Source organism: Phasianus colchicus, chromosome 35 (genome assembly GCF_987193195.1).
Source record: "Phasianus colchicus chromosome 35, bPhaCol1.hap1.1, whole genome shotgun sequence".
Lineage (NCBI taxonomy): Eukaryota > Metazoa > Chordata > Aves > Galliformes > Phasianidae > Phasianus > Phasianus colchicus.
The window spans coordinates 1,147,170-1,169,834 of record NC_143470.1 but is presented as its reverse complement, the minus strand read 5'-3'; the positions used below and the strand labels follow the sequence as shown (position 1 = coordinate 1,169,834).

The 22,665-nt window shown below is 58.9% G+C and overlaps 4 protein-coding genes across 6 annotated transcripts; 2 read left to right on the top strand and 2 right to left on the bottom strand.

The window, feature by feature from the left end:
• Positions 1 to 1,110: 1,110 nt before the first annotated feature.
• Positions 1,111 to 2,657, top strand: LOC149913728 (class II histocompatibility antigen, B-L beta chain-like). Of its 2 annotated transcripts, XM_090129025.1 has the most exons (6): positions 1,111 to 1,298; positions 1,458 to 1,727; positions 1,828 to 2,106; positions 2,190 to 2,300; positions 2,390 to 2,413; positions 2,498 to 2,657. In XM_090129025.1, the coding sequence occupies exons 1-6, from the start codon at positions 1,127 to 1,129 to the stop codon at positions 2,509 to 2,511; spliced, it is 870 nt and encodes a 289-aa protein (XP_089985151.1). In that variant the 5' UTR covers positions 1,111 to 1,126; the 3' UTR covers positions 2,512 to 2,657. The 2 variants fall into 2 exon arrangements, with proteins under 2 accessions (XP_089985151.1, XP_089985150.1); XM_090129024.1 differs by having other exon boundaries at positions 2,390 to 2,657.
• Positions 2,658 to 3,687: 1,030 nt separating this feature from the next.
• LENG9 (leukocyte receptor cluster member 9) lies at positions 3,688 to 6,830 on the top strand. The gene is made up of 2 exons (XM_090129018.1): positions 3,688 to 6,022; positions 6,173 to 6,830. Exon 1 carries the CDS (start codon positions 4,340 to 4,342, stop codon positions 4,991 to 4,993), a length of 654 nt encoding a protein of 217 aa, XP_089985144.1. The 5' UTR covers positions 3,688 to 4,339; the 3' UTR covers positions 4,994 to 6,022; positions 6,173 to 6,830.
• A 2,321-nt stretch (positions 6,831 to 9,151) lies between these two features.
• LOC116238844 (class II histocompatibility antigen, B-L beta chain-like) lies at positions 9,152 to 10,706 on the bottom strand. 2 transcript variants are annotated; one of them, XM_090129016.1, is made up of 6 exons: positions 10,511 to 10,706; positions 10,082 to 10,351; positions 9,703 to 9,981; positions 9,509 to 9,619; positions 9,396 to 9,419; positions 9,152 to 9,311 (listed from the first exon to the last, which is right to left on the bottom strand). In XM_090129016.1, the coding sequence occupies exons 1-6, from the start codon at positions 10,680 to 10,682 to the stop codon at positions 9,298 to 9,300; spliced, it is 870 nt and encodes a 289-aa protein (XP_089985142.1). In that variant the 5' UTR covers positions 10,683 to 10,706; the 3' UTR covers positions 9,152 to 9,297. The 2 variants fall into 2 exon arrangements, with proteins under 2 accessions (XP_089985142.1, XP_089985141.1); XM_090129015.1 differs by having other exon boundaries at positions 9,152 to 9,419.
• A 5,563-nt stretch (positions 10,707 to 16,269) lies between these two features.
• On the bottom strand, positions 16,270 to 21,665 carry LOC116238840 (uncharacterized). Its single transcript, XM_090128970.1, has 6 exons — positions 21,370 to 21,665; positions 19,825 to 19,915; positions 19,505 to 19,643; positions 19,068 to 19,119; positions 18,654 to 18,928; positions 16,270 to 18,555 (listed from the first exon to the last, which is right to left on the bottom strand). The coding sequence occupies exons 2-6, from the start codon at positions 19,846 to 19,848 to the stop codon at positions 17,147 to 17,149; spliced, it is 1,899 nt and encodes a 632-aa protein (XP_089985096.1). The 5' UTR covers positions 19,849 to 19,915; positions 21,370 to 21,665; the 3' UTR covers positions 16,270 to 17,146.
• Between the last annotated feature and the right edge of the window lie 1,000 nt (positions 21,666 to 22,665).

The window sequence follows — 22,665 nt, the reverse complement described above, 5'->3', positions numbered from 1 at the left end:
AAGAGGAATGGGATGGGATGGGATGGGATGGGATGGGATGGAATGGAATGGAATGGAATGGAATGGAATGGAATGGAATGGAATGGAATGGAATGGAATGGAATGGAATGGAATGAAGTGCTGCCCCTGGCCACCTCTGAGAGAAGTGAGACCCTGTGAGTGCCCTGTGCCCGGCTGTGGGCACTGTGAAAATCAGCGTGGGCACTGCCCTCAAGATGAGAGGTGCTTGTGCCAAGCGGGGCCTCCTGTGGGGAGAGGTAATATCCTGGGTGCCCTCACTGTCTGCATCCCAGTCCTGCTCCACGCATCCCCCGAATGGGCACCTGCCCTCGGGTGCTGGAGCAGACACGGGGTGCCAAACACGGGAGCTTGGTGAGAGCACCGGACGATCGTGGGTTCACTATGAATGGACGTGGGGATCGTGGATCAAAAGGGGGAGCGTGGAGTGAGCAAGAGGCTGCCGGAGCAAATAGAGGGTGACAGTGAGAAGACCGTGGGCAGACAGTGGCGTTTCTGTCGGGTGACCATGTGGAGGTGACAGGAGTGAGCAGGAGTGAACATGGTGTGAGAATGGGACGATGAAGAGGTGACAAAAGTTTTGGCGGAGTCACAGCCAAAACATCCCGCAGTCATGAGGTGACCGTGGGTAAGAATGTGGTGACAAATAGGTGTTCAGAGGATGAGCGTGGAATAATCTTGGTGAGAACATAGGAAGACCGTGCTGAGAAATTGGTGGCACCACTGGATGACCATGAGGTTATGAGGAAAAGAAAAATAGCTTGAGAATGAAGGGATCAGAAGGGGAAAGTCTGGCCATGATGGGGTGACCATCATGTGGGTCATATGGGGCAAAGATGGCGTTCTGATGGGGTGACAAAGAGAAGACCAGGGGGTGATTACAGCGGGAACACGGCTGTATCACTGGGCGACATGGAGGGAGCGTGGGGCCATCCGCGGGGCTCGGGCGGAGCCTTGTGAGCGACACGGCTGTTCCCAGGCAGAGCAGCGGCAGCGAGCATTCCTCGGAGCAGACAGACAGACGGACGGACGGACGGCACCCAGGACAGCGCCGTCACGCCGGGGCTGATGGAGGTACCAGGAATGGAAATCTGCCCGGAGACGGGTGATGCCGCCCAGCCCAGGCACTCCCCGCTCCGGAGCGGCGGCGCGGGCTGCCGGCACCCTTCGTCCTCCTCCGTCGGCAGCCATGGGGAGCGGCCGCGTCCTGGCGGCCGGGGCCGTGCTGGTGGCGCTGGCGGCGCTGGGAGCGCGGCTGGCCGCCGGCACGCGGCCCTCGGGTGAGCGCGGAGCCCCGGGCTGGGGACGGTGCGGGCCGCTCGGAGCTCCGGGGCTCGGGACGCCGGCGGCGGGGTGGGGCCGGGACGGAGCGAGGCCGGGAGGGGCTTTGGGGTCCGGCGAGGGGCGGCCGCGCTCCGTGCCGCTCCGTCTCCCCGCAGCCTTTTTCCAGTGGAGCGCGACGGTCGAGTGCCGCTTCCTCAACGGCACGGAGCGGACGAGGTTCGTGGTGCGGCACGTCTACAACCGGCAGCAGTACGTGCACTTCGACAGCGACGTCGGTCTCTTCGTGGCCGACGCGGTCCTGGGCGAGCCCGCGGCGCGGCTCTTCAACGGCCAGCCGGACGTGCTGGAGAAGAACAGGGCCGCGGCGGAGATGCTGTGCGGCCACAACCACGAGATCGCGCTCCCTCTGACGCTGCAGAAGAGAGGTGCGCTCGCGTCCCCGCAGCTCGTGACGGGCGCGGCGCCGATGAGCGCACGCAGCGCTCCCGCAGCCCGGCCCCGACGCCCTCCTCCCTGCCCCGGCAGAGCCCAAGGTGAGGATCCGCGCGCTGCGCTCGGGCTCCCCGCCCCAGACCGAGCGGCTGGCTTGCTACGTGACGGGCTTCTACCCGCCCGAGATCGACGTGAAGTGGTTCCACAACGGCCGGGAGGAGACGGAGCGCGTCGCGTCCACGGGCGTGATCCAGAACGGGGACTGGACGTACCAGGTGCTGCTGGTGCTGGAGGCCGGCCCGCGGCTCGGGGACGGCTACGTGTGCCGGGTGCAGCACGTCAGCCTGCGGCAGCCCGTCAGCCGGCTGTGGGGTAAGGCCCCCGGCCCCCGGCCAGCCGTGGGGGGAGCGGGAGCGCGGCCTTCGGAGCCCGAGCTCCCCGTCCCGTCCCCGCAGAGCCCCCGCTGGACGCGGGCAGGAGCAAGCTGCTGCTGGGCGTCGGGGGCTTCGTGCTGGGGCTCGTCTACCCGGCGCTGGGGCTCTTCGTCTTCCTGCGCTGGAAGAAAGGTGAGCAGGGGGCGGTGGGGCCGCGCTGGGGGGAAGGAGCTGGCGGCGCTGAGCCGTGGCCGTGCTGACCTCGTCTCGCTCGCTTTCAGGGCGCCCCGATCCAAGCGCTCCAGGTGACTTCGCATTCCCCCTCCGACAGCACCGCACCGAGGAGCCCCAAGCCCAGCGTGCTCCTCATTGCTCCCCTTTCCCTGCAGGGGTCCTGAACTAGCAGCCGCCCCGCGCCGCTGCTCCACCAGCACGTCCTGCACTCCCCAGCCGGGAGCTGCAGCTTCCCTTCGTGCTGTCGCCGCGTTCCCCGCTGCCGCTGCGGAGCCTGCTCTGTGCCCTCCTCGATAAGAACTCGCTGAACGCTGAGCCCTGGTCCTTCGCTTCCTTACTGCGGTCACCCAGCGACACCCCGTGTTCCCACCGCGGCCACCTCTTTGTCGCCTCTTTGTCACCCCATCACAGCGCCGTCTTTGCCCCACACGACCCACGCGATTACCCACGGTCCCCCCACGTTGGCCAGGCTTTCCCCGTCTCATCCCTTCATTCTCGAGCTATTTTTCCCCCTGACGATCCTTCCTAGTCGCCCCGCGCTCGCCCAGTGTTGCCACCACCACGTTCTCAGCGTGCCGACCCGTGTCCTCAGCACGATTAGCCCGCGCTCATCCCAGAGATACGTATTTTGCATCCACTTTCTCAGCCACGAGGCCGTGTTGTGGTTGGACCGTGACACCTCGCCATCGCTCGGTGTTCCCACCGAAGTGACCTCGCAGTGCTCTGGTTTTTAACCAGGCAAAGATCTCTGTGGTAGCGGCTCCGTGTGCCTCGTCTGCCTCTCATGAGGAGTATGGAAGGGAGGTAGGGAGGAACGAAGGAAGGAAGGAAAAGGAGGAAGGGAGGAAAAGGAGGGAGGGAGGGAGGGAGGGAGGGAGGGAGGGAGGGAGGGAGGGAGGGAGGAGGGAAGGAAGGAAGGAAGGAAGGAAGGAAGGAAGGAAGGAAGGAAGGAAGGAAGGAAGGAAGGAAGGAAGGAAGGAAGGAAGGAAGGAAGGAAGGAAGGAAGGAAGGAGGGAAGGAAGGAGGGAAGGAAGGAGGGAAGGAAGGAAGGAGGGAAGGAAGGAGGGAAGGAAGGAAGGAGGGAAGGAAGGAGGGAAGGAAGGAGGGAAGGAAGGAAGGAAGGAAGGAAGGAAGGAAGGAAGGAAGGAAGGAAGGAAGGAAGGAAGGAAGGAAGGAGGGAAGGAAGGAAGGAAGGAAGGAAGGAGGGAAGGAAGGAAGGAAGGAAGGAAGGAAGGAAGGAAGGAGGGAAGGAGGGAAGGAAGGAAGGAAGGAAGGAAGGAAGGAAGGAAGGAAGGAAGGAAGGAAGGAAGGAAGGAAGGAAGGAAGGAAGGAAGGAAGGAGGGAAGGAAGGAGGGAAGGAAGGAGGGAAGGAAGGAAGGAGGGAAGGAAGGAGGGAAGGAAGGAAGGAAGGAAGGAAGGAAGGAAGGAAAGAGGGAAGGGAAGAAAACATAATTGAAATTGAAAAGAGATGAGTGCATTTGACCCGGTGCAGTGAGGAAAACTGGAGGTGAAAAGAGCAATAAATGGTGCCACGGACCATCGGGGGATGAGCGAGATGTAAATGAGCGCATTGATGCCCGTGTAGCTGAAACACAGCCTGACGCCCATCGGCACCAATTCCGCTCCTTGGCCACGCCCCTCGACACACCCTGGCCACGCCCCCTGGACGGCCCAATATAAACCACGCCCCCATGCTTGGCCACGCCCCTAGCATTCATGACCACGCCCCCTCTTGTACCCCGCCCGTCTCCTATTGGCTAAGACACGCCCCTCCCTCTTAGCCACGCCCCCAACACGGTGTTGCTCTTAATTCGGCCACGCCCTCCTCCTTTAGACACGCCCCCTTCGTGCCGTCAGCCCCGCCCCCTTTGTGTCCCGGCCCCGCGCCGCTCTTTGCCCGCGCCGCGCCCGGTTCCGCTCCGCACCCACGGAACGGACCCACTTCCGAACCCGGACTCACGGCCCCGCAGCCACACCCGGACCCGCACCGCGGACCCATGGACGCGGACCCGCGGCTCGCATCCCCGCAGCCGGTACCGGAGCCGCGCTCCGGACTCGCGGAACCAGACCCGAACGCGGCCCCGGACCCGCGGCCCGAACCGGCGGACGCGGAGCCCGACCCGAATCGCGATCCCGAAGACACGGAACCGAATCGGCGTCCCGGTCCCGCGGAACCGGTTCCGGCCCCGGCGCCCGCCCCGTGCCGTTGGTTCCTGGAGGGCCGCTGCCGTTTCGGTCCGCGCTGCCGCCACCCGCATCCGGGGCAGAGTCCGACCGCCGGCCCGGAACCGGCAGCGAGCCGGGAGGAACCGGGAGCGGCGGGGAAGAAGCCGCCGCTGCGCCGCGCCGCCGCCGTCCTCAGCCGCCTCCGCTGGGACCCACGAGCGGATCCCGCGGCCGCCAGCGTGGAGTATCGCGACCGCTTCGTGGGCGTCGTGGAGCGGCCGCTGCTGGAGTTCTTCACGGGGCCGCTGTGCGACGCGGGACCCGCGGACCTGGCGGTGCCCGAACACCGCATCGTGCGGATCCGCTACCGCGGGCGGTGCGTGTGGGACCGGGAGAACCGCATCGATCGCGTGTTCGGGTCGGGGGGGGGGATGGGGACCATGCGGGACGTGCTGGAGGAGCTGGGGGAGGGATGGGGGGAGTGAGGGAGGGGGACGAACCCCCAGAGTGCCGTCGGGGGCCTTTCTGTAGTCCGAAGGTAACGGTGAGGTCCCCTCTGTGCTGGGGACGTGGGGATGGGGACACCTGGAGCCCTTGGCTGCTGGGATGTGGGCACGAGGGTCCCTTCTGTACCCAAAAAATGGCACCAAAATCCCTTTTGCACTGGGGATGACGACATGGGGACGTGAACGTTGGATCCTCTTGGGCACAGGATCGTGGACATGGGGCACACAGACATGGGGGCCCTTCTGCACCCTGAAAGTGACACTGATGTCCCTTGAGCGCTGGGATAACGGATGGGGGTGTGAACGCCTCACCCCGTTCTGCAGTCCCAGTCCTCTCAGCACTGGGGATGTCGGGGACCCTTCTGTGCCACAAAGATATGGGGTGGACACTTGGACCCCAGAGGTGACAGCGATGTCCCTTTGGCATCGGGGACGTGGATGTGGGGGACCCTTCTGGTGCCCCAAAGGTGACACTGAGGTCCCCTCAGCACTGAGGACGGGAACACCTGGACAAGGAGACCGAGGTCCTTTTGTCATAGGGATGAGGACGCATGGGGCGTCCCTTCTGTACCCCAAAGAAAGTGGCACTGAGGTCTCCTTGGCTCCTGGGAACAATGATATGGGGACATGGCACCTGGACACATTCTGTCCTCTATAGGTGGCACCGAGGTTGCCTTGGCACTGGGGACACGGGTATGGGGACGTGGACATTGGGACTCTCTTGGCCATAGGGGACATGGACACAGAAGCCCCCTGAGCACTGTCACAACGCTACAGGAACAGGGGTGTCCATGGGTGTCCATTCTGTACCCAAACAAAGGCACCAAAATCTCTGCGGTGTTGGGGATGAGGACATGGGAACGTGGACAAGGGGTCCTCTTGACCACGGGGTGCTGTTCACTGTTCTGTTACCTTTTCTGCTCAGAGGGAAAAGACAGAAGGCCCTGGTGGCTCACCTGATGGCCCTTTTGATCGTCTGGCTCGCCTCTGTTGCTCGTCTGCCTCAATGTGAGAGTCAGACCTTTGGCTTTCGGACACTCTCTCTGTTTGCATTTGATTTTTTAGCTCCACATCCAACGATACTCTGTTATGTTGCATTATAGCGTGTTACCTTGCGTTCCAATCTCTTTCCTACTAAACCAGTTTGTTTCCTTTCAGACCGCTGCTGCTGTTCTGTTTTTATGCCCACCTCTCCATCCTTTTCCCTGTTCCCCTTTTCCGGGCTGCGGATCCACAGATCCCCCCACCCCTCCCATCGCAGAACCGAGCCGAACCAGCCCACAGAGCGCTGCCATGAGGTGCTACGAGATGAGGCTGAGTCGCTCAGCGGTGCTAAAATCACGGTGCCAGGAGGACGGTTGGGTGGGGTGACCTCGTGGCTCCACTCCAGCCTTGTGCATCTCTGATTCTATCGTCCTTCTGAGCCGCTCTCTGTGTCCGGGCCGTGTTGTTTCAGGCACTCCCTGCCCTCGTCGCTCTCTGAACTGCACACTGCATTCCTAGTGCTGCTGGTTTCTGACAGCCTCTGCAGTTCCCTGCAGCTTACAAAGAACCATAGAATGGCTTGGGTTGGAAGGGACCTCGCAGATCATCCAGTTCCAACCCCTGCTCTAAGCCACCTCCCACCAGTTGCTCACAGCCCCATCCAGCCTGGCCTTGAACGTTTCCAGGACGGGGGCATCCGCAAGCAGCTCCAGTGCCCCGTCACCCTCTCAGAAAATAATTTCCTCCTCATATCCAGTCTAAATCTACCTTCTTCCAGTTTAAAGCCATTTCCCCTCATCCTGTCATGACGTGCCCTTATAAAACAGCCCCATCCCTTGGATGGAGCTTTCCTGCAGGCTCCCTTCAGGTACCGCCCATCACTTCAGCTGGTGGTTATGTGAGCAGTGATGGAAGCTGCGGGCAGCTCCCCCAGTTCCTCCCTGCACAAGAGGCCTCTGCACACCCAGCACCTTCACGCTGCATTAACCAATGCCTTCAGGGGCTCACATGCCTTTGTGACTCCTTCGATTTCTTTCTATGCCCATCTTGCCAAACCTCCGCCCATCGTAAAGAGGCACAGTTTGCAGGAAACACAGTCATCATGAGGGGAGCATGGTGAGGCCGTGGGCCTCATTCCTCCCTTCCTTCCTCCCTTCCTTCCTCCTTCCCTCCCTCCCTTCCTCCCTCCCTTCCTCCCTCCCTCCCTTCCTCCCTCCCTCCCTCCCTCCCTTCCTCCCTCCCTCCCTCCCTCCCTCCCTTCCTTCCTTCCTCCCTCCCTCCCTTCCTTCCTTCCTTCCTTCCTTCCTTCCTTCCTTCCTTCCTTCCTTCCTTCCTTCCTTCCTTCCTTCCTTCCTTCCTTCCTTCCTTCCTTCCTTCCTTCCTTCCTTCCTTCCTTCCTTCCTTCCTTCCTCCCTTCCTTCCTTCTTTCCTTCCTCCCTTCCTCCCTCCCTTCCTCCCTTCCCTCCTTCCTTCCTTCCTTCCTTCCCTCCTCCCTTCCTCCCTTCCTCCCTTCCTCCCTTCCTCCCTCCCTTCCTCCCTTCCCTCCTTCCTTCCTTCCCTCCTTCCCTCCTTCCTTTCTTCCCTCCCTCCCTTCCTCCCTCCCTTTCTCCCTCCCTCCCTCCCTTTCTCCCTCCCTCCCTCCCTCCCTCCCTCCCTCCCTCCCTCCCTCCCTCCCTCCCTCCCTTCCTCCCTCCCTCCCTTCCTTCCTTCCTTCCTTCCTTCCTTCCTTCCTTCCTTCCTTCCTTCCTTCCTTCCTTCCTTCCTCCCTTCCCTCCTTCCTTCCTTCCCTCCTCCCTTCCTCCCTTCCTCCCTTCCTCCCTTCCTCCCTTCCTCCCTTCCTCCCTCCCTTCCTCCCTTCCCTCCTTCCTTCCTTCCCTCCTTCCCTCCTTCCTTTCTTCCCTTCCTTCCTTCCTCCCTCCCTTCCTTCCTCCCTTACTCCCTCCCTCCCTTCCTCCCTCCCTTCCTTTCTCCCTCCCTCCTTCCTTCCTTCCTTCCTTCCTTCCTTCCTTCCTTCCTTCCTTCCTTCCTTCCTTCCTTCCTTCCTTCCTTCCTTCCTTCCTTCCTTCCTTCCTTCCTCCCTCCCTCCCTCCCTCCCTCCCTCCCTCCTTCCTTCCTTCCTTCCTTCCTCCCTTCCATACTCCTCATGAGAGGCAGACGAGGCACACGGAGCCGCTATCACAGAGATCTTTGCCTGGTTAAAAATCCATGACTCTGAGCGTTTTCCTCACCAGTGGATGATGGGGGACCACGCGGCGATATGAGGGGAGCACGGCGAGGCCGTGGGGTGACTGTGGGGTGACCACGGGATGGCAGTGAAGAGAACACAGAAGAAAACACGATAGGATCCCGGGGAGGAGCGTAAGGGTGGGAACGAGGTTATGAAGAGGTGACCGTGGGCTGTCTGTGGGGCAACATATGTCAGCACCCTCCCTTCCTCCCTTCCTCCCTTCCTCCCTCCCTCCCTTCCTCCCTCCCTTCCTTTCTCCCTCCCTCCTTCCTTCCTTCCTTCCTTCCTTCCTTCCTTCCTTCCTTCCTTCCTTCCTTCCTTCCTTCCTTCCTTCCTTCCTTCCTTCCTTCCTTCCTTCCTTCCTTCCTTCCTTCCTTCCTTCCTTCCTCCCTCCCTCCCTCCCTCCCTCCCTCCCTCCTTCCTTCCTTCCTCCCTACCTCCCTTCCATACTCCTCATGAGAGGCAGACGAGGCACACGGAGCCGCTACCACAGAGATCTTTGCCTGGTTAAAAACCAGAGCACTGCGAGGTCACTTCGGTGGGAACACCGAGCGATGGCGAGGTGTCACGGTCCAACCACAACACGGCCTCGTGGCTGAGAAAGTGGATGCAAAATACGTATCTCTGGGATGAGCGCGGGCTAATCGTGCTGAGGACACGGGTCGGCACGCTGAGAACGTGGTGGTGGCAACATTGGGCGAGCGCGGGGCGACTAGGAAGGATCGTCAGGGGGAAAAATAGCTCGAGAATGAAGGGATGAGACGGGGAAAGCCTGGCCAACGTGGGGGGACCGTGGGTAATCGCGTGGGTCGTGTGGGGCAAAGACGGCGCTGTGATGGGGTGACAAAGAGGCGACAAAGAGGTGGCCGCGGTGGGAACACGGGGTGTCGCTGGGTGACCGCAGTAAGGAAGCGAAGGACCAGGGCTCAGCGTTCAGCGAGTTCTTATCGAGGAGGGCACAGAGCAGGCTCCGCAGCGGCAGCGGGGAACGCGGCGACAGCACGAAGGGAAGCTGCAGCTCCCGGCTGGGGAGTGCAGGACGTGCTGGTGGAGCAGCGGCGCGGGGCGGCTGCTAGTTCAGGACCCCTGCAGGGAAAGGGGAGCAATGAGGAGCACGCTGGGCTTGGGGCTCCTCGGTGCGGTGCTGTCGGAGGGGGAATGCGAAGTCACCTGGAGCGCTTGGATCGGGGCGCCCTGAAAGCGAGCGAGACGAGGTCAGCACGGCCACGGCTCAGCGCCGCCAGCTCCTTCCCCCCAGCGCGGCCCCACCGCCCCCTGCTCACCTTTCTTCCAGCGCAGGAAGACGAAGAGCCCCAGCGCCGGGTAGACGAGCCCCAGCACGAAGCCCCCGACGCCCAGCAGCAGCTTGCTCCTGCCCGCGTCCAGCGGGGGCTCTGCGGGGACGGGACGGGGAGCTCGGGCTCCGAAGGCCGCGCTCCCGCTCCCCCCACGGCTGGCCGGGGGCCGGGGGCCTTACCCCACAGCCGGCTGACGGGCTGCCGCAGGCTGACGTGCTGCACCCGGCACACGTAGCCGTCCCCGAGCCGCGGGCCGGCCTCCAGCACCAGCAGCACCTGGTACGTCCAGTCCCCGTTCTGGATCACGCCCGTGGACGCGACGCGCTCCGTCTCCTCCCGGCCGTTGTGGAACCACTTCACGTCGATCTCGGGCGGGTAGAAGCCCGTCACGTAGCAAGCCAGCCGCTCGGTCTGGGGCGGGGAGCCCGAGCGCAGCGCGCGGATCCTCACCTTGGGCTCTGCCGGGGCAGGGAGGAGGGCGTCGGGGCCGGGCTGCGGGAGCGCTGCGTGCGCTCATCGGCGCCGCGCCCGTCACGAGCTGCGGGGACGCGAGCGCACCTCTCTTCTGCAGCGTCAGAGGGAGCGCGATCTCGTGGTTGTGGCCGCACAGCATCTCCGCCGCGGCCCTGTTCTTCTCCAGCACGTCCGGCTGGCCGTTGAAGAGCCGCGCCGCGGGCTCGCCCAGGACCGCGTCGGCCACGAAGAGACCGACGTCGCTGTCGAAGTGCACGTACTGCTGCCGGTTGTAGACGTGCCGCACCACGAACCTCGTCCGCTCCGTGCCGTTGAGGAAGCGGCACTCGACCGTCGCGCTCCACTGGAAAAAGGCTGCGGGGAGACGGAGCGGCACGGAGCGCGGCCGCCCCTCGCCGGACCCCAAAGCCCCTCCCGGCCTCGCTCCGTCCCGGCCCCACCCCGCCGCCGGCGTCCCGAGCCCCGGAGCTCCGAGCGGCCCGCACCGTCCCCAGCCCGGGGCTCCGCGCTCACCCGAGGGCCGCGTGCCGGCGGCCAGCCGCGCTCCCAGCGCCGCCAGCGCCACCAGCACGGCCCCGGCCGCCAGGACGCGGCCGCTCCCCATGGCTGCCGTCGGAGGAGGACGAAGGGTGCCGGCAGCCCGCGCCGCCGCTCCGGAGCGGGGAGTGCCTGGGCTGGGCGGCATCACCCGTCTCCGGGCAGATTTCCATTCCTGGTACCTCCATCAGCCCCGGCGTGACGGCGCTGTCCTGGGTGCCGTCCGTCCGTCCGTCTGTCTGTCTGCTCCGAGGAATGCTCGCTGCCGCTGCTCTGCCTGGGAACAGCCGTGTCGCTCACAGGGCTCCGCCTGAGCCCCACGCTCCCTCCATGTCGCCCAGTGATACAGCCGTGTTCCCGCTGTAATCACCCACTGGTCTTCTCTTTGTCACCCCATCAGAACGCCATCTTTGCCCCATATGACCCACATGATGGTCACCCCATCACGGCCAGACTTTCCCCTTCTGATCCCTTCATTCTCAAGCTATTTTTCTTTTCCTCATAACCTCATGGTCATCCAGTGGTGCCACCAATTTCTCAGCACGGTCTTCCTATGTTCTCACCAAGATTATTCCACGCTCATCCTCTGAACACCTATTTGTCACCACATTCTTACCCACGGTCACCTCATGACTGCGGGATGTTTTGGCTGTGACTCCGCCAAAACTTTTGTCACCTCTTCATCGTCCCATTCTCACACCATGTTCACTCCTGCTCACTCCTGTCACCTCCACATGGTCACCCGACAGAAACGCCACTGTCTGCCCACGGTCTTCTCACTGTCACCCTCTATTTGCTCCGGCAGCCTCTTGCTCACTCCACGCTCCCCCTTTTGATCCACGATCCCCACGTCCATTCATAGTGAACCCACGATCGTCCGGTGCTCTCACCAAGCTCCCCTGTTTGGCACCCCGTGTCTGCTCCAGCACCCGAGGGCAGGTGCCCATTCGGGGGATGCGTGGGGCAGGATTGGGATGCAGACAGAGAGGGCACCCAGGATATTACCTCTCCCCACAGGAGGCCCCGCTTGGCACAAGCACCTCTCATCTTGAGGGCAGTGCCCACGCTGATTTTCACAGTGCCCACAGCCGGGCACAGGGCACTCACAGGGTCTCACTTCTCTCAGAGGTGGCCAGGAGCAGCACTTCATTCCATTCCATTCCATTCCATTCCATTCCATTCCATTCCATCCCATCCCATCCCATCCCATCCCATCCCATCCCATCCCATTCCTCTTCCCCCTCCAGTCATGGAGCCCTGTGACGCAGAGCTCTCCCCATAGACCAGTGATACCAGCCAGCCCTGCTGCTAACTGCTCCGTGGGACACGCTCAGTTGCTTCCTGTGCCACTTCCCAGCCTCTTCCCATCCTTTCCGGCCTGTGGTCACCCTGTGCTCATCCAAGTGTCACCGCATGGTCAGTTCCTGGCCACACAATATTCCGCCCGTGGTCTCTCCATGGTCACCCCGTAGTTCCTTCATATTTCCTTCATAGTAGCTTCATGGTCGCCCAGTGGTGCTGCTGGTCTCACCGTGGTTATCCCAAGGTACCCCATAATCACCTCTTTGCCACCCCATTCTTACCCTCCGTACCCCAATATTGCCTCTTATGCCTTACCGTGGTCACTTCATGTTCTCCCCGTGGTCCCCTTTGATCACCCCGTGGTCACCCCTGGTTGCTCTTCCAGACCTCCCAGACCTCCCAGCACTGTTGCACAGGGCTACAAACGCTGCAGTGACACAGCTCAGCAGTGGGGCCGGGCTGTCTCCAAGCACCTTTCCTCTGACCGAGCACCCCAAGGACAGGACCCACGGCAGGGGATGCGTGGGTCGGGATGGGGATGCGGGGCTCTGATGGCACACGGGATGCTGACCCCCATCACAGCGGGCACCATTCATCTGCATCACCCTGACAGTGAGGACGGTGCCTGTGCTGATGCCAGCCGTGGCCACGGTCAGGCCCAAGGCGCACGCCGGCGCTCTCGGAGGTGAGCAGGAGCAGCTGGGGCTTTGAAGTGCAAGAAGGGAGCACAGGGTGAGCACTGAGCTACCATGAGGTCACCTTTGGGAACCACAGAGATAATATGAGGGTGATGCTTTTGTCTGGGAGACGATGAGGACGGCATGTGATGGTCGTAGAGGAACTACGGCAAGACCCCGAGTCCCCCAGTCTTCCCTTCATGGTGACCTCAGCAGTGCGGGCAGAGCCAGCAGTGATGGGGCTCTTCATCTCTGACACTGCGCTGGTGAGCACTCACACGAGTGATCCAGGGCCCATCCAGGGAGGTGCCCAGAGATCTCTGCATTCACCCAGGCAGAACTGGTAAGAAAGGGGACTTGGGGTCAGGCTGTCCAGGAATCTCCTCCTGGTGATAAGGCGAGCACCTGCACAAGGAGGATCGTCTCTTAGGACGGGCAGCTGAGCAGCCAAAAGGCTTTGTGGTGTTGGGCAGAGGTAGACGGGTGCTTTAACAACGCTATTGCAACAGCAGACAACGCTCAGGACCTCTGAGGTCACCTACGGCGATCAGCCACCAGGAGCAGCCACCGAAACACGTCCCTAAATGCTTCATCTGTCCTTTCCTTCAGCAGCTGCAGAGGCGGTGACGCCACCAATTCCCTGGGCAACCCGTTCCAATAATCACTCTTCTGAGAAGAAATTCTCCCTACTTCCCAACCTCCCCCGGCACAACTCGGCTCCGTTCCCTCTCTTCCTAAAGCCGGTTATGCAGAAGAGGCCGAATTCCACCCCACCACAAACCCCTTCCAGGGAGCTGCAGAGAGCCATGAGGTCTCCCCCGATCCTCCTCTTCTCCAGACCCGACACTTGCAGCTCCCTCAGCTGCTCCCCATAAGATCTACGCTCCGTCCTTCCCAGCTCCGCTCCCTTCTCTGGGCTGTGTGCATATGGTGAGACGTTCCCTGTTTTCTTCTGCTTGGCCTGGCTGGACGTCTCGTCTGCCTCAGCATCGGAGTATTTCGCTTTTTGGACGCTGTCTGTCTTTCTATGTGATTTATTAGCTTCAATCCTAATTATATTGCATTACAGTGCGCTGCCTCGCATTCCGAAATCTTTTCCAGCAAATTCCTTTGTTTCTCCTCAGATCGCTGCCGCTGTTTTGTTTCCGGCCCACCTCCCCACCCTTTCCCATTTTTCCCTTTCCCTTTTCCCCAGCTGTCAACAAACCCCCGGGTTTCCTTCCTCTGCTCAGCTCCCCAGCCGCTCTGCCCCAAGCCCGTAACGATGCCCGGGGTTGTTGTGCCCAAAGTGCAGGACCTGGCGCTCGGTCTCTGTGAACTCCAGCCCTATGGCTGCAGCCCATGGCACAGCCTGTCCGGGTCCCCCTGCAGGGCCTTCCTACCCTCAGGCAGATTGATGCTTGCCTCTACCTTGGTGTCATCTGTAAACGTTCTGATGATGCACCCAACGCCCTCATCCAGACTGTCAGCGGAGCTATTAAACGAGGCAGGACCCGGTACTCAGCCATGAGGAACACCAGTGCCAGCTGGATTTATCTCCTTTCACCAGCCTTCCTGGACCCCTTTACCCATCAGGAATGGGCTGAAGCCTGTTGTGGCTTAACCTGAGGCGGCTCACACAGCCACAGACTGTTCACTCACCCCCCCTTCCCAGTGCGATGGGGGAGAGAATAACAAACCAACACAGTTATTGACTAAGACAGAGGAGAGGAAAAGGATAATGGTTATGACAAAGACATTTCTCTCCATAGCAGTGCATAGAACAAGTGATGCACGAGCAATTGCTCACCGCTCCCAGAACGATGCCCGGCGACCCCCAAGCAGCGGGGTGAGCAAAATGAACTCCCACCCCCTCCAGAACTCAGCCATGCAGAACACCAGCGCTGACCATTTTCTGTTCGGAGGTAAAGACAAAACATATCACGAGACGTTCCCTTTTTTCCTTCTGCTCTGCCTGGCCAGATGCCTTGTCTGTCCCACCATGAGAGCAACCAGCCTTCTGTTCCCAGCATCCATGGATAAACTCCGTGGGCCATAGATTGACACGCATGCAACTGGAGCAGCAAATCCCACCCACGTTCACAGTTCAGTGGAAGTTTATCATCAGTGCAGCCATGGTCCTCAACTCAGGGCTCCAGGAGTCACACAACCCATCGACTCTGTTCAGTGCAGAGGTGAAAAGAAATGCATTGTGTCTCTGCTTGTTCTATGCCCTGACTAATGAGGTGATCAACCTCATCAAGTAAGGAAGAGATGTCATCCACGATCCCCCTTTTGCTGGTTACATGAAGAAGCCTTTCCATTGTCCCCCACGTTAGTGGCCTGTTTCAGCTCTAACTGAGCTTGGACAGCATAAACATTCCCCTCAGAATAGTAGGCAGCATTTCTGTAGTTCCCCCACGTTGCCTGATCTGGCTGCCAGTGTCCACTCACTTTCCTTTCCACCTCAAGTCTAAAAGAAAAACTCTGCTCAGATAAGCCAGACTTCAGTCCTGCTTCCTGACTACCAGCAGTCTGCTTCTCCCTGCACCAGAGCTCTTGAGAGATGGCTGTTAAACAGTGACCAGCACTGATGGACTCCAGTGCCTAGGGCAAGAGATGCTGTTCCAGAGATAACACTTAATTCCATACAGAATCGTTAATTGGGATCGCTGTCTTATGGTAGATTCCCACTTAATTGTCTCGTCCCTTAACCAGTACCCGGAGGCTCTCAACCACATCAGTGCCAACTGCAAGCTCCCCTGCATATCCACCCTATCCCCAGCTGAAAGGGAGCAATATGCACAATTCCCATGCCAGGGAGGAGGGGGGAAGAGTATTTTAGATGGGACCCAAAACACCAAGAACGGATCTAAGGTCAAGAAGGGAGCTACAGTCCATCCAAAGCATGGGAAAACTCTCCTGCTGGTCGGGGAGAAATCGGGGGCTGACTGATCCAAATACACCCAGGTGAAAATGTGAGCACCTTCTCTGAGCACTGGAGTGGAGATTGTCACCCTCGAGCAGGGCACACGTAGCACTGCCTGCTGTGCTGGCAGAGGAATCTCTTACGTGACCCCAGCTGGGATGCTGCTGCTTTACGGTGCTCTCTTCTGCGCCCCATGCAGGGAAAGGGGTTTGCTAATTCAGGGACTTTTGAAGCCTGGATGTCATTGAGGGAACTTCTGTGTGGCAGCTGTTGTGACTTGACTTCACAGAATGTCACAGAATTGCCAGGGTTGGAAGGGACCTCAAGGATCATGAATCTCCAACCCCCCTGCCACACGCAGGGCCACCAACCATTCCACCTAATGCTGGACCAGACTGCCCAGGGCCCCATCCAATCTGGCCTTGAACACCTCCAGGGACGGGGCATCCACAACCTCCCTGGGCAGCCTGTTCCAGTACCTCACCACTCTGTCTGTAAAGAATTTCCCCCTGACGTCCAACCTAAATCTCCCTTCCTTCAACTTCAAACCATTTCCCCTTGTCCTGCTGTCACTCACCCTTTCAAAGAGTTGATTCCCCTCCTGTTTGTAGGCTCCCTTTAGGTACTGAAAGGCTGCAATGAGGTCACCCCGCAGCCTTCTTTTCTCCATGCTGAACAAGCCCAGCTCCCTCAGCCTGTCCTCATAGGGAAGGTGCTCCAGTCCCCTGATCATCTTCGTGGCCCTCCTCTGGACCCTCTCCAACAGCTCCCTGTCTTTCTCGTACTGGGGGCTCCAGACCTGGACGCAGTGCTGCAGATGGGGCCTCACAAGAGCAGAGTAGGGGGGGACGATCACCTCCCTGTCCCTGCTGGCCACCCCTCTTTTGATGGAGCCCAGGATCCCATTTGCCTTCCGAGCCGCAAGGGCACGCTGCTGGCTCATGTTAAGCTTTTCATCCATCAAGACCCCCAGGTCCTTCTCCACAGGGCTGCTCTCAAGGCCCGCTCCTTCCAGTCTGTAGGGATGCCTGGGATTCCTCCGGCCCAAGTGCAAAACTCTGCACTTTGCCGTGTTGAACCTCATCAGGTTCACCCAGGCCCACCTTTCCAGCCTCTCGAGGTCCCTCTGAATGGCATCCCTTCCTTCAACCGTGTCAACCACACCGCTCAGCTTGGTGTTGTCAGCAAATTGCTGAGGGTGCACTCGATTCCATCATCAAGTCCAAGTCCATCCATCACCAAGTCCAAGTCCATCCATCACCAAGTCCAAGTCCATCCATCACCAAATCCAAGTCCAAGACCAAGTCCAAGTCAACGGACTTGGTAACAGCAGTCAAATGTCACCAAACAGCAGCTCTCCAACAGCAAACGGAGTGCTGAACAGGAGAAGGCAGAAAAAGCAGAAGTCGATTTTCAAAAGCGATAACCAGGATAAGGAGGGGAACAGGAGGGGTTGGATCTGCCCTGCACCCGAGGTCGGGTACCCAAACATGGCTGGGGTTTGTAATTCCCTGCTCTCAGCCACACGCACCATTCCCTGCTGGGAATCACAGTGGATCTCCCAGTTCACACACACACACTGCAACACCTCTTCGTCACAGTGAGCGCTCCGTCCCGGCTGCACCGCATCACCTGGCAGGTGAAGGAGTTTGGGGCTTTGTCTCTTGTGAGGATGTGCAGGTAGGTAAGGAGGCAGGAACTGAAACGCACAAACTCAGGGCGCTCTTATGGACTGCCTCCTCTGTGCATCCTCTTGTGGGAGTTGAGTTTAGAACTGCTGCTAAAGCTCTTCCCACACTCACAGCACCGGTAGGGTCTCTCTCCTGTGTGGATTCGTTGGTGGACAATGAGGTACGAAGAGGTTTTGAAGCTCTTCTCACATTCGGAGCACTGGTAAGGTCTCTCTCCTGTGTGGATGTGCTGGTGGTAACCGAGGCTGGAACTGCTGCTGAAGCTCTTCCCACACTTGGAGCACTCAAAGGGTCTCTCCCCCGTGTGGATGCGCCGGTGGCACTTCAATTCAGAACTCCTTTTGAAGCTCTTCCCACACTCTGAGCACCTGTAAGGTTTATACCCCGTGTGGACGCGCAGGTGGACAATGAGGTCAGAGCTGCTTTTGAAGCTCTTCCCACACTCGGGGCACTGGAAGGGTCTCTCCTCCGTGTGGATGCGCTGGTGGTTGATGAGGGTGGAGCTGCTTTTAAAGCTCTTCCCACACTCGGGGCACTGGAAGGGTCTCTCTCCGGTGTGGATGCGCTGGTGGATGACGACGTTGGAGCTGCTGCTGAAGCTCTTCCCACATTCGGGGCACTGAAAACGTCTCTCCCCTGTGTGGATGCGCTGGTGGTCGGTGAGATTCGAACTGCTGCTGAAGCTCTTCCCACACTCCGGGCACTTGAAGGGTCTCTCTCCTGTGTGGATGTACTGGTGGTGGATGAGGTGGGAACTGCATTTGAAGGTCTTCTCGCATTCTTGGCACTTGAAGGGTCTCTCTCCCGTGTGGATGCGCTGGTGGGAGGTGAGGTGAGCGCTGCTTTTGAAGCTCTTTGGACACTCCGGACACTGAAAAGGTCTCTCCCCCGTATGGATGCGATGGTGGACAATGAGGTCAGAGCTGCTTCTGAAGCTCTTCCCACACTCGGGGCACTGAAAGGGTCTCTCTCCCGTGTGGATGCGCTGGTGGCGGATGAGGTTCGAACTGCTTCTGAAGCTCTTCCCACACTCAGGACACTTGTAGGGTCTCTCTTCCGCGTGGTCCTGCCGGTGGATCAGCAAGTTGCAGCTTTTTATGTTCCTCTTTTCACACTCAAGGCATTTAAAGCGAATGTCTCCTATGCGGATGCTGGGGTTCCTTTTAAGGCGCTTCCCACACTCAGCACTTGGGTTCTGCCTTTTCTCCTGGCACTCTTCCTCGCTCCTTGCATCTTCAGGCTGCTTTTGACCCGTGCTGCAGTCCAGGAGGTTCCCCACAATCTCTCCCCGAGGGTTTCCCTGTTGCTCCTTCGGGTGCTCTCCCTGCACCAGGCTCCCCTGCACATCCCTTCTGGCTTTTCCCACCGAGGCACTGCCCCGCTGCCATCTGGCCACATCACACTTCTGCAGAACCTCCTCTAGAGCTGTCATCCTGTCCTCTGCTGGAGGAAATCCAGAAATAAAACATTAAGCCAAAATACTGCCTAGTCAGAGACGGCTTCTGCCAGCCACAACCTCCTCCCGTCCCCCACAGGCTCACCTGGGCTGAGGTCCCCTGCCATGTCCTCCAGGCCGTGCACATCTGGGAGCCAGGGGTCTTTCCCTTCCTCAAGCAGGGAGATCAGCACCGGTTTGGAGGCTGGAAGTGACATTTCAGTGATACAAACATTGAACATCATTTCCATCATTCTGGCACGGCTGCTTTCCAACACCTGCACTGTCTGTCTGTCCCTGCACGCTTCTGAAACCGCTGTAAGAATGACACTGGCTCTGGTACAGACTGCCTTCCTTTGGGTCCCAGCGTGAATTTTACACCTTCAAAAATTGTACAGGGATAATTTCTTCAACGTTCACGTTAGGTTGTTTTGTTTCTATCCAAACTGCTCAGTGCCCAAGGCTTCATAAAGGCTTACGGGAGCTCAGAGGAAACGAGTAAAAAAGGGAAATAAATAACCAGAGAGTTGGCAGGTTGTTGGAGTTTGTGGCACCATGCAGTGCATTAGGGGCTGTAAAAGGACAAAAAGGTGGAAAGGTGTTTTATGCACAATGGCAAGACTGGACGTTGCATACGAAGCAAGGGAGAACAGAAACAAACAGGAACAGGGAGCAGAAATTAAAGGAAAATAACTCTAAAGAATTGTAAATAAATGCAGCCAGACAAAGACAGGTTGCAGGAGCTGATCCAACTCCTCCTGGCTGATACCTGCTGGCCAGCAGTGACTCTGGGTCATTTCTCACAGTGCTGAGCACACTAATCCCTTCCGAAATTCATGTGAAACTTACTTACGTTTCATTTGTTGTGCTGTTACGTGAATCCATCAGTAACTGCATTGCAATTATTCTAAGCCCTGATTGCAGAGGCTCATTCTGCACAGCCTAAGGAGCCCTAACGAGAAGGAAAGGCAGCAAAGCCCACGCACTCGTAGGTCTCCAGCATCACATCCTGGTACAGCACCCTCTGCACAGGGTCCAGCAGCGCCCACTCCTCCCTGCTGAAATACGTGGCCACATCTGCAAAGCTCACGGGCTCCTGCAAATAGGGGCTCCTTGCTGGGAACAGCCATGGCCCAGGGAAGCAGCTGGCAGAGGAGAGAAACTCCAGTCCCAGAGGCTTCTCTGTCCCCAGCACACAAATACTGGCTGAAGGCTCTCCCCATGCATTCACATCCCTCACCCTACGGCCCTTCCTGCGTGCTTCCCAATGCCCCTACCTGAGATGGATGCACTGTGGCCATTTGTTGCTCTCCTGCAGAGAATGCGTCAGGGATGATGACAGGTGAAAGGCAGAAGTTTCACAGGAGCCTGCTGGGACAAGAGAAATGGCAGGGGAGGTGTGAGGGAGCGCAGCAGTGCCTGTCCAAGACCAGCCCTCCCCATCCCATCTGAAGGGTTGAGGGTAAAAGCCACCTGGGACTCAGGCCAGCAGCACTGCACCCATCTCCAATCTTGTCACATCACTGTTATACCACCACAGCTTGTTCTATCAACCGATACATTGCTGCTTCTCCCCTAAAAGTATACATTGCAGTAGGATCCATCCATTAGAAACTGGTGAATTCTGCACAACGGCAACCAGGGATACCAGCTGATTACAAGAGGCATGGACTGAACCACAGTCCCAAACACCTACGTGAATGGGCTCAAGGCAATTGTTACAACTGAGAAACAAGAGATCATTAGGGGCTGTAAAAGGATAAAAAGGTGGAAGGGTGTTTAATGCACAATGGCAAGACTGGATGTTACATATGAAGCAAGGGAGAACGGAAACAAACAGGAACAGGGAGCAGAAATTAAAGGAAAAGAAAAAAACTCTAAAGAATTGTAAACAAATTTCCAAAAGTGAAGTAATGCATCAAAAAAACCCAAAACTCATTGGTCCTTGGCAATCCCAGAGTCACAATTCATAATCAGCCCACTGGTGTTGTATTCAGTGCAACTGTAGCACACCAGAAACGAGATAACAGTGAAGAAAAGAAGGCTATTTTAGTCCCTCCACAGACAGTGCCAGCAAGGAAAGGAAAGCACTTCCAGCTCCTTCAACTCCCAGAGGGATGGCAAGGCCTGAAGGAGGAACAAATAGTGGCTGCAAGGCGTTGGGACTGCCTGCCAAGGAAAAGTAGCATCAGTAAGTGAATAGTGACCCCCCATACTATATATTCTATATTCTATATATATGTACTATAACTCCTGTTGGACTTTAAGGACATTTGGCAGTCTTTTCAAGAAATAAAGAAGCACAAAGTTTAACCTGAACCTAACTGGGTTCTGGAAAGCTGAGCGTGCAGCTCAGACAGCAAAGAGTTGAGGTCAGCGATGGAAACAGAACAAAAAACGCTGTGCTGCAAATGGCCAATTCTGATTCCTAGCTTTCCAGGAAGAAACGCACGTCAGCCACTCGCCCTGCAGCCACCACGCAGGGCTTTGAATGCTGTAAACAAACGACTTGGGCACCCGTTCCTTCGGTTCCATTGTTATTCCCAGCCCTGGCAGAAACAGGGAGGCTGCGATGCGTGCATCCTGCAGAGCGCCTGCAGACGTTTAATGCCAGAGATCACCCGTGTGCCACCATCCCCCATTTCTGCTGCGGCACTGTGGGGTCGCATCCCCCATTTCTGCTGCGGGGTGGGATTTCTGCAGCGACCGTGGATTTGGAGACGAAGAGCTGCTGCCTGTGACTCGCAGCTGTTTACGCCGCACACGCTCTAAATTACCAACAAATTCACTCCTTAAAGATACGAAATACTGCACCGACCTACCGTAAACTTCCAATTAAGGGATCTCGCCCTAAAGACGCAAACCCCCTTCCCAGACCTCGGAAGATGGACACAGCCGTCTCGTCCCACGGATGCAGAACGGATCCGCCGTTTGGCCGAAAGGAAACGCGCTCGGCCATCGGCTTCGGGTTCACCTCCCGCACCGCTCCTCAGCGCAGCGCGGTCCCGGCACCGAAGAGATGGCCGCTCTGCCGTTCCCTAACCGGGATCCGGGCAGAAGATCCCTTCCGCACGGCGACGAGAGGCCGCAGCCCCGAATCCCAGCCCCCGCCCCGGGCCGCTGCTCCGCCTCGCTCCGATCGCTGCCGACGCGGCCCCAGGCGGAGCCCCGACGAGACGCCCGACCGCCGACGGGGCGGAGCCGGGCGGGGGTTTCGGGTAGCGATAGGGGTTGGGTTGTGGTTGCGGTTACGGGTTGGCTTTGGGTTCTCATCCCCGCATCGCCCGCTGATTCACGGCAGATCCGCCAAGGGTTTGCAGAGATTTATATTTTGGCCCCCCTCCTTCTAGCAGAGCCCTGTCTGTCTTGAACCGGGGAGCCCAGATCTGGACACAGCGTTGTAAACGCGGCCCTGTAAAAGCAGGGCAGAGCAGAGGGGCAGGATCACCTCGGCTCGATCTGCTGGCCACGGGCAGCGTGCACAGCTCACCTCCCTGAAGCAGAGACCCGAAGCTGAGCGCGTGGGGAAGCTGCAGCACGGAATGGAAGGGGTCGGCTTTGGTGGGAAGGAGCTCCGCCTTCTGTGTTTGCTCTCGCAGAGCTGTTGTGTGAGGAAAGGGTTCGGCGCTCTGCCCTGCTCTGCCTCACCTGCTCTGCTGGGAAGAGTCGGCTCTCTCCTGGAAGGATGGGGGGAAGCACTGAATGGCAGCGTGCTGCCCGGGAGAGCTTTCCGTGTGTAGCACAAGTGATGGATGGAAGCTGAAGATGCCAGGCATCCGTACAGACTGGAAGGAGCAGGTCCTTGAGAGCAGCCCTGGGGGTCCTGATGGATGAAAAGCTGAACATGAGCCAGCAGCGTGCCCTTGTGGCTCGGAAGGCAAATGGTTTCCTGGGCTCCATCAGCAGAGGGGTGGCCAGCAGGGACAGGGAGGTGATCGTCCCCCCCTACTCTGCTCTTGTGAGGCCCCATCTGCAGCACTGCGTCCAGGTCTGGAGCCCCCAGTACAAGAAAGACAGGGAGCTGTTGGAGAGGGTCCAGAGGAGGGCCACGAAGATGATCAGGGGACTGGAGCACCTTCCCTATGAGGACAGGCTGAGGGAGCTGGGCTTGTTCAGCC